The 14,806-nt window shown below is 54.0% G+C and overlaps 1 protein-coding gene across 5 annotated transcripts in view; it reads right to left on the bottom strand.

The window, feature by feature from the left end:
- The window catches only part of ACSL6 (acyl-CoA synthetase long chain family member 6), a 58,905-nt gene that overhangs the window by 27,568 nt on the left and 16,531 nt on the right, over positions 1-14,806 (bottom strand). For all 5 annotated transcript variants that reach the window (XM_066344518.1, XM_066344517.1, XM_066344520.1 and 2 more), the window contains exons 2-10: positions 13,083-13,303; positions 9,355-9,469; positions 8,684-8,748; positions 8,311-8,412; positions 7,705-7,804; positions 7,033-7,211; positions 6,023-6,055; positions 4,671-4,722; positions 1,388-1,461 (exon numbers count right to left, since the gene is read on the bottom strand). In XM_066344518.1, coding sequence (XP_066200615.1) covers positions 1,388-1,461; positions 4,671-4,722; positions 6,023-6,055; positions 7,033-7,211; positions 7,705-7,804; positions 8,311-8,412; positions 8,684-8,748; positions 9,355-9,469; positions 13,083-13,303 — 941 coding nt within the window. The remainder of the gene's footprint in view (positions 1-1,387; positions 1,462-4,670; positions 4,723-6,022; positions 6,056-7,032; positions 7,212-7,704; positions 7,805-8,310; positions 8,413-8,683; positions 8,749-9,354; positions 9,470-13,082; positions 13,304-14,806) is intronic.

Here is a 14,806-nt window from a genome sequence, read left to right as displayed (position 1 = left end):
GAGAGAGAGAGAGAGAGAGAGAGAAGGTGAAGGAGAGAGAGAGAGAGACGGCAGCGAGGAAGCGGAGGGTTAGGTCGCAGCGCCAGTGGGTCTAGGTTATCTGCAGAAGCAAAGAGCCACATGAAGCACACATAAACCGCAGAGCCGCGCTCCGCAGGGAAGTCTCCTCTGGGGGAGGGCCTGCACCTCACTCGCGCTCATTCTGGCCGGTACCACAGGAAGGGGCTCTCCCTCTCTCCCCCAGCTGCAGGAGCTGCCCCAGGCCCCATTGCACCAGTCTCCCTGGGCCACCTGCACAGCAATTCAGAGGTCTCAGCTTGTCAGCACTTTCTAGTCCTTCCAGAGAAAGGGGCCCAGAAAACCCTAGCTCTATACCAACCTCCTTGGACAAAGGAGGGGGCAGGCCAAGCCCCAAACAGAGGGCTGAGTCAGGCCTCACACGCCATGGCCTGGAAATGGGACCTTAAAGGGGAAGGCTGAGAGGGAGCCCTGCTGTGTCCTCCAGCCCAGATGTCACAGATAGACTAACCTCAGAGATGGGGCTGGGCCAGGGGGCCTGCACAAGGCCTGAGCCCAAGGACGGGCCGTACCTTCAGGAGCTCTCCTTTTCTGGATGCCCTGCTCTGCCCTCTGCAGACACTGGCATTCTCCTGGGCTCACTTTTGGACAAGTTTGGACAAGACTGGGAACCTGGCTCAGGGCTCCTGACCAGGGCTCTACCAAAATATGGGCCTGTTTGGGTGATATGCTCCATAATGCCACGTGCTGGGGACGTGGGTCGCGATTTTCTCCACAGTAGGAAAGAGCCTAAGATACATAAAAAGGTACCTTCCTTGCTCTTTAATAAGACCATAGGACATCCGGATACTCACCATGTGTAGAAAAAGGTCCTCCTTTCTTAGCCAGATATAAAATGCTAACATGCTTTTCATCAGGTCAACCTTTTTTAATTTTAGATTTACCTTTTTAAGTACAACCTTATAAATTAGCAATTCCTGTTGTTTCTCAGACTCTAGTAGTCCTTAAATACAAAACGACTGAATTAAACCCTGACCTACTTGAAAATCAACTTATTAAAGATTACTTTCTAAATAAAGGTACAAACAAAACCACAGGTGTTTTTGAAGTTCAAAATGCAAAAACAGATTTACAGATTTTTTTTCCTTCTGGGATCTTAGCACTCTTAGAAATCACCTAAATATTTGTCAGGTGTAGGTCGTTTCAGTGTTTGGGATTTAAGGCATCTGCAGGAGTGAGGGCTGCTTTAATAAGAACAGACTCCTGCCTGTGAAGGGTAGCCCAGGTTATAGGGGCGGGGCAAAAAAACCCTCTGAGGTTTGAGGATGTCCTCAAGAGGCACCTGCATTAGTGAGTCTACTTTATTCACCTCTGTCACTTTCAGAAAGCCTGAGAAATCAGCCACCACGTTCCCATGGGTTAGCATTGCACCTTTTGGGCTCCCTGAAAAGAGAAAGCAAGAAGGCAAATTATGTAGTTGCAAGCTCAAGGGTCCACTCCTTAGGATGGCACCAGACACTAGCGCTGTGCACTGCCTCCGGCCTTCGTCCACAGCCACCTTCAGAGTCTTAGGCATATGACTGCTGCTTCAGGGACCTTTGTCCTGTAGACACTTGAAGCCCCCAGGAGGCTTCTAGCAGCTTAGGACCAGAAGGCAGTTGACACACATGCACAGGGGGGGTGCCTCAAGGGACTGGCTGTGTTCTGAGCCTCACCCTCTCCTGCCTCCCTCAGGGAGCACAGGTCCTTGGCCCGGTCTCCCCACATACACCCAGTCCCTGTGCTGCTCTGTGAGCAGGAGCAGATCTCCTCTCCAGAAACCAGCAGCCAGCGCGTCTAGCAGACTTCCCCACTGCCTCCGGTACGGAAATACCCAAGCCCAGGACAGGCCTGCAGTCCAGAGTGCTGGTGCGGCCCTTCCCACCTGCTCATAGGCAGGGATGGGACCTGGATGGTTTTGCTCTGTCATGACACGACTTTTCACTACTGCTTGTGAGGAAGCCTGGGACTGCTAGGATGACTTAGAGGACAGTGGGTTGGGCAGGGATGGGGACACAAGGCTGAGGTGCTGCTGGTTGGGTCTGACTGGACTCAAGTCCTGGCCTTGCCTCTCACTGCTGGCCAGCGTTCCTCCTCACTTTCCTTACCTTGAAAATAGGGTCAGTGATACCCACCTCAAAGGGCTTCTATATGCTCTAAGCCTCAAGGCACAAAATGCTCTAATATGCTCTAATCCAGGCATAAAAGATGTTAAATTAGAAGTTTCCACTGAGTCAGCAGATACAATAGCTGTAAAACTCCAAAAGAGAGGGGCCAGGCCATGTGCAGAATTCCCCTCCAAGTATCAAGTAAACCAATATGTAACTTTTCAACCCTTACCCAGAAAGTGGTCATCAAAGGGCTGAGGAGAGCTTGAGGGTGTTACACTGAATCAGCAAGAGCCCGTGAAATTGAGAGTTTGAAATATCTGCCCCAAACCCTCTCCTGGCTTCCTGTTCCCATTTGCTTCTTCTCCCTCCCCACTGAGGGTGGGAACCTTCACGAGTCCGGGGGTAAAGCGGGAGGAGGAGAAAGGCCAGAAAGGAAGAGAGGAAGGTGGACCACGCCTTCCCCACCAAGCCTGTAGTTAGCCCAGTTGGGAGGGGAGAAGTTGCAGTGACTCGGACTGATTCATACTTTGGGCCAACACTTATAATTCTGAATTAAGTCCCACTGTGGCTGAGAAGAAAATTTCCCCAGAATGATTCCACCACCAGTGTCATGAGCCACATATCAGGTTCAGATCATATTTTCCACCTTTCCCCACTGAAAGAACAACATAGCTCTTGATGAAGCTGGGAGCTGGGACACATGGCACAGAAGGGAAGCTATATCAGGGGCCATGAAGCCGAGGACACGTGTGGCTCATGTACTTGACAGGAAGATGATGACCAGGGGCACAGTACAGGCTCAGACTAACACCAAGGAAATCCAAGTGTGCGGCCAGGCGGGGTGACATCAAGCAAGAAGCCTGCTCACTGCCCAGACACCAGCCACACCTCTGGAGTGAGGCTTGGCTCTAATCACCATCTGTTTTCAAGCACATCTATCCCACTCCCACGTCCCACCCCCACATTGCAGATGGGGAGCCGGGCAAGACAGCCCAGCTTGCAATGGTGATTCCAGTCTGGAAAAGCCCTGGACATGAGGCCAGCCCTCTCCAACTAGCAATGGCATTGATGCATCACAAGTTCTTTTCCAGATATGGGGGCAGCATCTGTAACCAAGTGACCTGTTAAAAGCCTGAGGGCACTCTTGGATAGGAAGGGTCCAAGCTAAAGGCCACAGTAGTGACCTGCTCCCCAACCCAGGGCAAAGGGACATGTCACCAAAATTTCACATTGTGAAACTCATACAAAGCAATGCAAACCCGAAAGGCATCTCTGAATTCTGGGTTGTCAGGTCTTGGAGGGTGAGGGCTGAACCCTTTTTTCTCTAGCAGGGTTTTCCAGTGTGTTGGAAATTCTCAAACCCACTTGAGTTAATGGCTACAATCCATCTCCATTCAATAAAGCCATGCTGCTCACAATCCACCCACAGGGACAGTCCTCACGGTAGGGCTGATTAAGGATTTGCCAGGCGCCTTAGAGGCTGCGTCTGCAGAAGGCACGGGGAGGCCCAGGTCATTGCCCAACAAGAGCCACCATCAAGGCAGGCCAGTCTTCAGTTTGAAGAAAGGTGGCTGGAAAGTTCTTGCACATTCAGGGCAGGGCACGTGACTTCTCAGGTCATCAGATGAGACGGAGAGGCAGCAATGGAAAGCACTAGGCTGGAAGCTGGCAGAGCAGGGCACATTTGCTGGTGCTGTCCACTGGGACAGCCCCCACACCTGCTCACCTCACAGGCTGTGCTGAGGCCTCAGTGGCAGACTGTAAAGTGCTGTGCCTGTGCCCATGGTCCTTGGGAGAGTTCTGCCTCCCCCAGGAAGCCTTTCCTGGCTGTTCCCACAATGCTGATATGTGTGACCCACTGTCAGCACCAGGCACGCAGTGCATGACTTCTGCTTGTCCTGCTCCTGACAGCCATGGCATGGAACCCAGCTCCAGCTTGCACAGCACCTGTACTGCCCCTTCTTACACTTTCCCGTCCTCTGCTTGGCACCTTTAACCCTCCTCATCACAGATGAGAAATCAGGGACAGTGGTGGCAGAAGGGTTAAGTCACTGGCTTTAGCCCCTTGGAAAGTAGCTCTCAGGTACCATATCTCACATGCCTTCCGCTGTCCCTGACACAAAGGCCAGGCAGAGGCAGGAAGCTAAGGGGTGAGAGCTGCTTTTCAGAGGAATGGCACAGCCCAGCTGCCCTCCTCTGGCTCCAGCCCCAGGAAGTGGCAAGCCCCACCCAGGACCACCCCATTCACACCTATCCGTCCACACCCAGCCACTGGTTGGCCATTCTATGGTACCCAATCCCGTACTCCACCAATACTTCTGAAACCAGGCTGCCCTTTGCTGGGCACCAGGAGTAGCAGGAGGGACCCAACATCTGGAGCTAGACACCAGAAAAGGCTCAACTCACCCCATAGGGCACCAAAGACCCCTGAAGTCACCCTGACAAGGCTGTCAGGGGAGGGTACGGGTGGCCCTGGCTAGTGACCTGGATGCCTCTACTTACCTGTTGTGCCACTTGTGAAACACACAATGGAGAGGTCACTGGGCTTTGGGGGCTGCAGAGGTGAGAAGAGGGGTGTGTTAAAAAGAGGCCCGATGCGGCCCCTCTGTGCACACCCTCCATGCGTGTGCTTTATGTGTCGGCACACATGTGTGCCCTGTGCTGCAGTCAGAAAGGTGGGCAGGCAAGTCCCCGGGGAAGGGGACAGCTGAGGAAGCCTAATAGGGGTATGCTATCGACCTGTCCCACCAACCTGACACGGCTCCTGCGGCCTCCCCCACCTTCAGTCTGAGCTGAACTCTAGGTGGGATGGGCTGCAGTGGCCACAATCTGGGTCTCGACCAACAATCTGACCTTTCGAGTGGGTGTGACCCAGTTCCCTCCTTCCTTCCCACTTTTTCCCCAATGGCTGCGGTCAAGCTTGGGAATGGAACATATAGCTTAGGGAACTGAGCTGCCTACTGTGCCACCAAGACTGCTCTGCATCAGGTCCTTGCCCTGACACTGGGCACAGAGTCCTGGAGTCACCGGGAAGAGCCCACCATGACTGCTTGCACATAAGGGATGGCTTCCCAGAGGAGGTGATATGAGCTGAGTTCAAAGGACAGGCAAGATCTCTCTAGGTGAAGTGAGGGTAAACTAGGCCTGCACAGGCAGAGGCACGAGGGGCCAGGGCATGCTGCAGAGTTGGAGAACAGTTTCTAAGGCCGGGGCATACACCAGGGGCTACCCTGGCAGGAACCTGGGAAACAGGGTTGTGACCTGCTCAGGCCTGTGTATGAGAAGCTCATGGGATGGTGAGACAAGTGGGAGGGCTAAGTTGGAGGGAGGACTGGAAGCAAGAGGTTTTGTTAGGAAGCTGAAAACCCCTGAATGCCCCCTCCCAGGGAGCAGTGAGCCTCACCGGTGACTTGACCCTAGGCAATATCACTGGGGATGACAGACAGAAAAGATGAACAAAGACAGCGGATGCCACAAAGCCATGAGGCATGGAGTCCACTACTGGCTTTGTTGCCGTTCCGTCCAACCCATCCCCTGGGGAGTTCACTGCAGTCAAAGGGAAAAGGAAGCTTTCCCAAAGAAAGCTCGTGGAGAACCAAGGGTGGCCAGGATTCGTTGCCCCTCGCCTCCCCCCCAAACATCTGATTCCTGTTCCAGGTCCCTCTCTGTACCCTCACCCACTGAAGTCCTGGGCACCCACGTGGGCATTTCCTGACTTGCTCAAAGGAGTTGCTTATCACCCCAGGGCTGCTGCTCTGGACTCTCTCCTGAGCCCCGCGCACAGTGAGGGCCCTGTGAGGACTGCCCTGCATACCATCCTGCTCAACAGAGACCTGTTGGCAAGAGGAGCTTACCACAGGAACGTGATGATTCTGCTGGCCACAGTCCTGGAAGAGGAAAGCACTGACTTTAAGTGTTCAAAAGTTCTCAAAAATCAAAAACTAATAATAAATCAAAACAAACTCTGCACTGTATGCCTTGCTCCTATGCCAAGCCCAGAGCTTCTCTGACCAGATGTGGTGCATGTGAAGCCACCACCTCTCTCCTCAGATACACATCCAGGCCTAGGCCACCCTCCACCTGACTGATGGGGCCTGAGGCCCAAGGGAGAAGCTTGGTACCATGCACATGCCCAGTGGAGGAGGTGGCCTGAGGTGCCCATGGCACATCTGGACACATGCTCAGGGCAGAGTGGCCTGGGCTTCCAGATTGGTCAGTGCTGAAGGGGCATATGGGGGTTGCCGGCACAGGTGTGGCTCCTAAAGCTGTGGAGATGTGCACATGTACAAGCATTACAGGTACAGTTAGGAGCATACAGGAAGGCAGGAGGGACCTAGTTCCCAGAGGGCAGAATTGGGGTCAGCTGCTACTGAGCAGGGCCTGAAGCCCCGGAGGCCAGGATATACTGTGTTACTCCAGCAGGTTACCAGCTGACATCTTTGGGGAGGCCATATACAGAAAAGTCAGTTCTGCTGGCTGCTGGGGGTCTGGCACACACTTGCAAGAACCTCTCTGTGACTCGTAGACTTCATGTCTACAGTTCTTGGGCTGAGACAGGTTGACAGCTAGCTGGAAATGAGGAGGCTGTGTGAGCAGCTCTGGGACAGGCTGGTACCACCACTCACCTGTTGGTGGCTATGTCATTAACTATGGGGCCAACTGAGCCTCTCATCTGGTGGATGCCTGTGGGCACTAACCCCCCACCCCCACCAGCCCAGTAAAGCCTGCTGTGTCTCAGCCCTCACATGGCCTGACAGCCCATGGCATGCACTGAGGGCATAAGTGGGGCAGATAATTGGCATCTCTGGCTTGGTGGCTAACCAGCAGTGGCCAGCAGACGGCCCAGACAGCAGCAGCCACTCACCTCCACAGCTTGCAGGGACTTAACAAGCACCCCACACTCTTTTCCTCTGTCTTTCAGAGCTTCCTCGAATGGCTCCATGAGGACAATCAGCTTGAGTCCTGGGGTCTCCTTCCTCTCCACGTGCTCCAGCAGAAGCTGGGCCTTTTGAGGGGTGTCCACAATCACGGTGCTAATGTCCGCTGCAGGGACCACCAAGGACAGGCAGGCTGTGACTGCGTGAAGCACATGCTAGGCAGCAGAACCATGGGCTGCATGTGCCACAGCTGGTGTGTAAGTAAACGGGTAAGACAGAGGAAAGGGCTTGGAGGCTGGATGGAGCCGGGGTGAACAGCTAGGTTGTCTCCTGGAGCAGTTTCCAAGCCCCCCTTTGCTGCAGGCTCAGCTCCTATCACCTCAGGTCAGCTTCAGATATTTAGCACTGGCAGCATCTGGCCCAAGCTGCAGTCACCCACAGAGGGTGAGCAGCCCACATGGGGGCTGGTGCAGAGGCTCCTTCTTGGCAGCCAGGCCCTGTGGACTCAGGAAGCCACTTAGGGGCCAGATGGACGCCCCCCTGTGTTTTCTGAGAGCAGAAGCAAAGTGCTTCTGATTAGTGTTAGACAAATGGCGTAGCCTGTGAGGCTGGGGCTGGAGCTGGCTGCCAGTGGCAGGGAGGGGTAGTGGTGGGCTCACCTGTGTTGATGATGTAACGGATAGCCCCAGGGCCCAGGGTGTCATAGAGTGGGACCACCACCATAGAGTACGTGTAGCAGGCAAGCTCCGCGATGATCCACTGTGGAGACACGCGGGGCAGGGGTGGAGAACACAGAGCAGAGAGGAGGGCTGTATTGCCCTGAAGCCAGGCAACCTGGGTCCTTGCTCTAGATCCTATAATGAGAGGCCTCTGTTCTGGCCCTCTGCATGTGGCAATGAATCCTTTAGACAATGGCTGTTCCTGCTCATGCACAGCCTTCGAGATCATGCTTGCCCTAGGGAACTCTGGAATTCCAAACAGCCCCATGCCAACTTCTAGGGCTGTCATGGGCTTTCCTCCCAGGTCCTTCCTTTCCCCGGCTCAGGGAGTGGCTGTGTGTTGGGCTGGGTAGGGTGTGGATAGAGCTTGGCTGGGATGTCCTGGTTAGGGGCAAAGCCAAAGGAACAGGAGGGTGTGGCTTGAACCAAGCATCCCCATTTTTTCTCTCATCCCAGGCCTCACAACAAGTGGAAACAGGGCTGTTCTATGGTACCCAATCCCCTACTCCACCAATACTTCTGAAACCAGTCAAGGTAGATGCTCACCTCTGGTCGATTTTGTGCAAAAACACCAATAAACTGATCTGTGCATGCTTGACAATTGTACTGGAGAAGTCCGGACCCGAGAAATTCTGCCTTGTCGGCCACCTGCACACAGGTGTGGGGAAGTGATGGGCACATAAAGAGTCTTCAGCAGGGGAGGGCAACCCCCAGGAGGGATCCAAGGCTTCTACAGGTCTGAGAAACCGCTAAGACTCCCACCAAGGTGTCTGGCAGCCCTGTGAGGCTGCTTCCAGAAGTTTGGCAGACAGGCCGGGGGGGGGGGAGTACGACCCTCTGAGACCCAGAGGGTGTCCACAAGCCCCCTAAGTGCCCAGTCTGCAAGGGAAGACAGTGGAGCCTGTCCTCTGTCACTCACCTCCTGGTAGGACAGCCACTGATAAGGCTTCTTGGACTTCCGGAAGCCCAGACACGGTCCATTCCCTGCAGAGAGATAAGCGGACCTTGTGCAGGGGTGGAGGGTATGGTGGAGGTGCCAGCAGACACCTGGATGGACCATATTGTGCCTGTCTGACCTGCTGAAGTCTCAGAAAGCCTAGAGTACACAGCATGACATCTCCCCAGTGATCAGGGAGGTTCAGGAACGGGGGCTGACTCAATGCGGGTTCCCACCATGAGCTGTGTGATGCAGCCCCTACAGAACACAGAGACCTGGGCCACTGGCCAGAGCTGGCAGTTTGCTTCTCTGCAACCACCTCCCTTTGCCTCATACCCTAGGTCACCTGATATCTTGGAGGCTCAGGGTTCAGAACCATGCCAGCCAGTGACGGCCAATGGAAAATATAGAGTAAGGGCTAAGAGATGGCTTAAGATCAGTCAGTCTTAGGTCTGGAACAAAACCGAGGTCAGTCCTTTGGCCACATAATGCAGCTACTTCTCTGATTGGGTGGGCAGAGGACCAAGAGTGGCTCTTCTCCTGGGAACCTAGGCACCACTTACTTGCCATGCCCCTGTACCATGCTGGCTCACCCCCACGCTTGAACCTGCTCAACCCTGCCACAGCCCCTCCACACCCATGGTCCCTCTCACCTGAGATGCTAAGCCCACGACGGAACACCTCATACATGGTCCTGGCATCATCATAGTAGTGGGTGAGCAGCCGAGGGCCGTCCCCAATCACGGATCGCCGGGCCCCACCACTGTCCTAAGAGACAAACACAGGCCAGAGAAGCAGGCTGAGGCAGGCAGGGGCATCAGCAGAGGGCACCAGCATGCACCAGGCTGTGCCTAGCTTGAATACACACCCCAGTGGAGTTGGGCCTTGCTCTGTGTGCACTCACACACATGGCCTATGCACACCTGGACTATACACACAACTTGTAAACAAGTTCACATACATATGGCCTGTACACAGTTGACATGTATGCATCCACACACACAGTTGGTTCATACACACAGGCTTAAGCGCACTGGTCCCTCTCCCTCTCTCTCTCTTTCTCTCTCTCTCTCTCTCTCTCTCTCTCACACACACACACACACACACACACACCACCCACATACCAGGTCAGTATATACAAAATGACCAGAATTTCACTGACGGTTCATACCACCTATGGTTCACTCATACAATGGAGTGGAGAGTGTTGGCTGGAGTTAGGCTACCCTGGCTTCATGATCAACCTGCCAAGTTGTTCCCCTCATCCCTTCATCTGCTGCTGTTATGCCCCCAGGTTAAGAATCATTTGGGTGCCATATAGCATTCACATAATAGTGTGGATTAGTTTTAGGACCAGCTGAGGGCACCTTCCCAGGAACAGAGAAGCCTAGAAGGCTGTGGAAGGCACAGGGCAGTGAGTTCCTGGAGCCTCAGCAGTGTGGAGCAAGAGTGGGAAGGTGGCAAACCCCTCCATGCTGTGAACTAGGGAGAGGAGCTGAATCTCCTCCTCTGCCCCCACCTCCCTCTGCAGGCTCCCCAAACCCAGGGCTCTGCAGAACTATAGCTCCACCTCTTCTCTCTGGGCTGCATTGGGCCGACCCATGGCCTGCCCTCTCTTACAACATCAGGTCTAAGGAATGTCTGTGAGAGCCATAAAACAGATAGCCAAGCTCAAAACCACAGGTGGCTCCTGTTTTTATTTTATTTTACTTATTGTCTTTCAAGAGAGAGGAATGGAGGCCCTGGCCGGTTGGCTCAGTGGTAGAGCGTCGGCCTGGCGTGCAAGGGGTCCCGGGTTCGATTCCCGGCCAGGGCACACAGGAGAAGCGCCCATCTGCTTCTCCACCCCTCCCCCTCTCCTTCCTCTCTGTCTCTCTCTTCCCCTCCCGCAGCCAAGGCTCCATTGGAGCAAAGATGGCCTGGGCGCTGGGGATGGCTCCTCGGCCTCTGCCCCAGGTGCTGGAGTGGCTCTGGTCGCAACAGAGCGACGCCCCGGAGGGGCAGAGCATCGCCCCCTGGTGGGCAGAGCGTCGCCCCCTGGTGGGTGTGCCGGGTGGATCCTGGTCGGGCGCATGCGGGAGTTTGTCTGACTATCTCTCCCTGTTTCCAGCTTCGGAAAAATACAAAATAAATAAATAAATAAGTAAAAAAAAAAAAAGAGAGAGGAATGGAGAAAGAGCTAGACAGACAAAAAACATCTGGTTCTGTCTGTGCCCTGACCGGGGATCAGACTGGCATCCTCTGCACATCGGGACGATGCTCCAGTGGTCAGCAAACTCATTAGTCAACAGAGCCAAATATCAACAGTACAACAATTGAAATTTCTTCTGAGAGCCAAATTTTTAAAACTTAAACTATATAGGTAGGTACATTCCTTACCAAGGTAGTGCCCGCACATAGTATTTTGTTGAAGAGCCACACTCAAGGGGCCAAAGAGCCGCATGTGGCTCGCGAGCCATGGTTTGCCAACCAGGGCTCCAACCAACTGAGCCATCTGGCCAAGGCTTTCAACTGTTTTGTAATAAAAAGTTCTGTTTTGCCAGCGAGTACTTCCTGAACACCAGCCCCATGTAAGAATAATGGGAGCTGGGCACATATACCATTAGACCTGGATAGCACTCAGGGTGACGGACGTGACAGAACAAGAAATGACAGCACAGAAGCAGTTCCAGTGGCCTGTGTGTGCTGCAGATGAAGGCAAGGAGTCTGGCCTTTGGGTTGAGGGCCCTGGGGAACCAGCGCGGGCTCTAAGCTGGGCTGAATGATGTGATCTGAATTGTTCCCCACTCTGCAGTGCATGGTAAATGCCCATGCCCTGTGTGATCAGGGCCCTTCCTCCTCATTTCCTACTCTCCTCTCCCCACTCCACTGCAGCCACTCTGTCTTTCTCTGCTCCTGGGTGAGAGGCCAGGGCGGGCTCAGTCTTCCCAGGAAGGGAGACCTTGGCTGTGTCCGTGGCCTGTCCTCCCAGCCAGACCCATAAGGTATCTCTGCACCCCCCGTCACTGAACTAGAGCCACTCCTCATCCAGACCCTGTCCAGATCACTGTTGCCTCCATCCCAGATGCCCAGTTCCATCTTCATGCCTGCCCTGCCTCAGCCGCCCTTCTACAGCACAAACTGGCTCTATCCCTACCACCAAAGACCCCAAATAAATCTGTGCCCACCCCTGAGGGACCGGCCCAGTTCATATGACTCTGGCCTTGTTGACCTCTTCAGGTGAGCAATCGTTATAAACTTACCCAAATCAACTAGTTTTAGTGATTTCTCAGTTTCATCTCCACAAATCCCAGCACAGCCTTAGGAACAGTACTCTTTTTATTACTCACTTTACTGTTGAGGCTCAGAGTATTAAGAAACTGCCAAAGACCACAGGGCACAGCCAGCCTTCAAACCCAGGGTCACCATAGACCATTCTCGTCAGCACTCTGCTAGCCCCTCAGCAGCCCCTCTCTACTGCCGAGCAGCCCAAACGAATAATCACCACTTCCGATAATTCTGATGATTCTGATAATGCTCAGGTACATCTTCACACACTGGTACCTTTGCACACACCATTCCTTCTGCTGGAAAAGTGCCCTGAAGGACCCAGCCCCATCTTGACCTGAGCCCTCTCCTATCAGGCAAAACTCTGCCATTCTTATGCTCACCAAGATGCGCCATTAAAAGCTAAAAACAAGGTGCCAGACAGTGGATGCAGCATGACATCATTAAGGGGGGGCGATATCTACATGTGCTCATGGAGGACGATCGTTAACACGGTTCTCGGGAAAGGAGAACTGAGGGGCGAGGAGAGGACAGTAGAAGCTCTCAGTTTGTGTCCCTTTGTTCCTCTTGAACTGTGTGAATATCTTATCTACTCAAAATGAACAGAATTAAAGTTCAGAAAAAGGCAATGTTTTAAAAGGCAAAATAAATTCCATAAGCTTAAAAGAGAAATAAATATCACTGGCCCTTATAGACTAAGCTTAGAACACATTTTACCCAGGCTGGGCCTGGGGTGGGCTTGGCTCTGGGTCCTGGCAGCAGACCAAGGTTGGGTACAGAGAAGGGAACTGACCTGGCAGCCCCTTGAGAACCTACTTAGGCCTCCTCCTGTGGCACCAATGAGCCAAGGCCCACACCCGAGAAGCAGGCAAAGCAGAAATCCAGATCAAGGCCAAGGTCAGGCTCTGCCCAGGGCTCAGATCTGGCAGAGGCTGAAGGAACATCCTGTAGGAGACTGCCCAAGGCCAGTGGGGCTTGCTAGTTGGAGACCAGGAGAAATCAAGATTCTCTGGGCTATCTCAGGTCAAATAAGCCACAATTTTGGCTTCTACCTTCATGATGCCTGTCCTCTGCCCATTATTTTCCACAGCTCAACTGCTCGAACCCTGCTCACCTCCACTTCCTCTGACTGTATCAGGAGGTTGCACGGTGGTTGCAAGGCCTTTGGCCGGTGAGTAAACCAGTAGGCGAGGATGGCGGCCAGCGCCCCCATACTCATGAGGGTGGTGGCCGAAAGACTGCGGAAGAACTGACCCAAGTCACCCAGCTCGGGCAGCCGCAGCATCCTCAGAATCTCCTGCGTCTGCATCTTCTCCAGAAGTGAGAGGATGAACTCTGCAGGAAACAAGAAGCAGGTGAGGGAGGAGACCTGACAGCAGGCGTGGGAGGGCTAGTGGGTGACCTCCCACCTGTCTTGGATCACAAGTGACACAATGACCTTGGCCACATACACTGTAGGACAGGCCTGGACAGTCCCCTGGTACCACATGGTGTATCCTAGCAGCTGGCTGCCTGGAAGGTGACAGGCCAGAACCCCGAGCAGGCACACCTGACAGTCAGCTATCCAGCCAGTTTTCCTCTGCTCAGACCCTAGGTCATGCTTGACAGCTGCTTCCATATCTTCCAGGGACTCGGACAGCTTTGGGGTCAATGCCTGCTGAGCCCCAGGGCCCGGTGCCCTGACTATGTTGTATGGTCACAGCATTTGGCTCAGCTGTGAGCATGCGTGACATAGTGCCAAGTCTGAGTAGGGGTAAGGGGGTGCAGACTCCTCCCACTTCATCTCAAAGCTCCCAGGCCCAGGCCCTGACCCTGAGGAAGACAGAGAAGGCAAGGGGTCAGTGCCCACAGACCAGCCCAGACAGATACCTCTAGCCCTCATGGTATGAGGGCAAGGGCCTATCTGCCAAGGGTCCTTTGGGTGACACACAACAGGGTCTCCCCAGGCCCACATCCTGGCCACCATGGGCTCTCCTTAAAGAAAAGTTGGAGCCAAAGATCTTCCAAGGCCAGAGGTAACACTGGTGTCCACTTTCTGAGGAACAGCAGAGTCCCGTGAGCAGCCGGGGTGGGGATGGACACTGCTCCACTGGCCCCAGACTGCTCACCACTATGCATGTGGCTCTGAACCAGAAGCCACATCTGTGCTGTCCTCCCCAGGATCCCGTCAGCTCACGTCCAGAGGAGAAAGGAGGTGGCAGAAAGGAGCAGGTATTAAACTGATGGAAGGGAAAGAAACCGAAGCTCAGTGAGAAAGGGCTCAGCAAAGTGCCTGTGCACTCCCGGGGTCGCCAGCAGCTCTTGGGATATTAGATATATCCTAAGTCAGGGTCCACACTCACCTACTGGAGTCTAGCTGGCCACAGTGGGCCTGTTCAGGGGACATGGAGGATGCCCTGAGGTGGGCAGTAGGAGCACTTCTTTGAGAAGCACTGGTAACTGACTTGGTTTAAAGAGAGCAGGTCCAGGGGGCTACCACATCCTGCTGTTAGCTAAGTGAAGCAGTGTTGGCAGGGCAGACATACGGGCAACTGGGGTCAGGGGGCTGCACTTTGCCTAGAACTGAGGAGGGTAGCCAGAGCAAGCCCGGTATTAAATGTCTTTATCGCCACTGGGGCGTCCTTGGTGTCACTGACCAGTAGGACCTGAGGCTAGAAACATTGCAGAACACCTACCGCTCTGCCAGCTGCGAGACTGGGGGGCTGCAGGCTGCTATGCACCACCCACAGGCACCCTCCTCACTGGCCATCGACCTTTAGAAGCATGGCTGTGGTTTCCCTATTCGGGAAACAATAAGAAACCCAACAGCTGCCACTCTGCAGTGACAGGATATAAGCC

Source organism: Saccopteryx leptura, chromosome 6 (genome assembly GCF_036850995.1).
Source record: "Saccopteryx leptura isolate mSacLep1 chromosome 6, mSacLep1_pri_phased_curated, whole genome shotgun sequence".
Taxonomy (NCBI): domain Eukaryota; kingdom Metazoa; phylum Chordata; class Mammalia; order Chiroptera; family Emballonuridae; genus Saccopteryx; species Saccopteryx leptura.
Note: the sequence above shows the minus strand (reverse complement) of the source record. Positions and strands in the feature narration are given on the sequence as shown.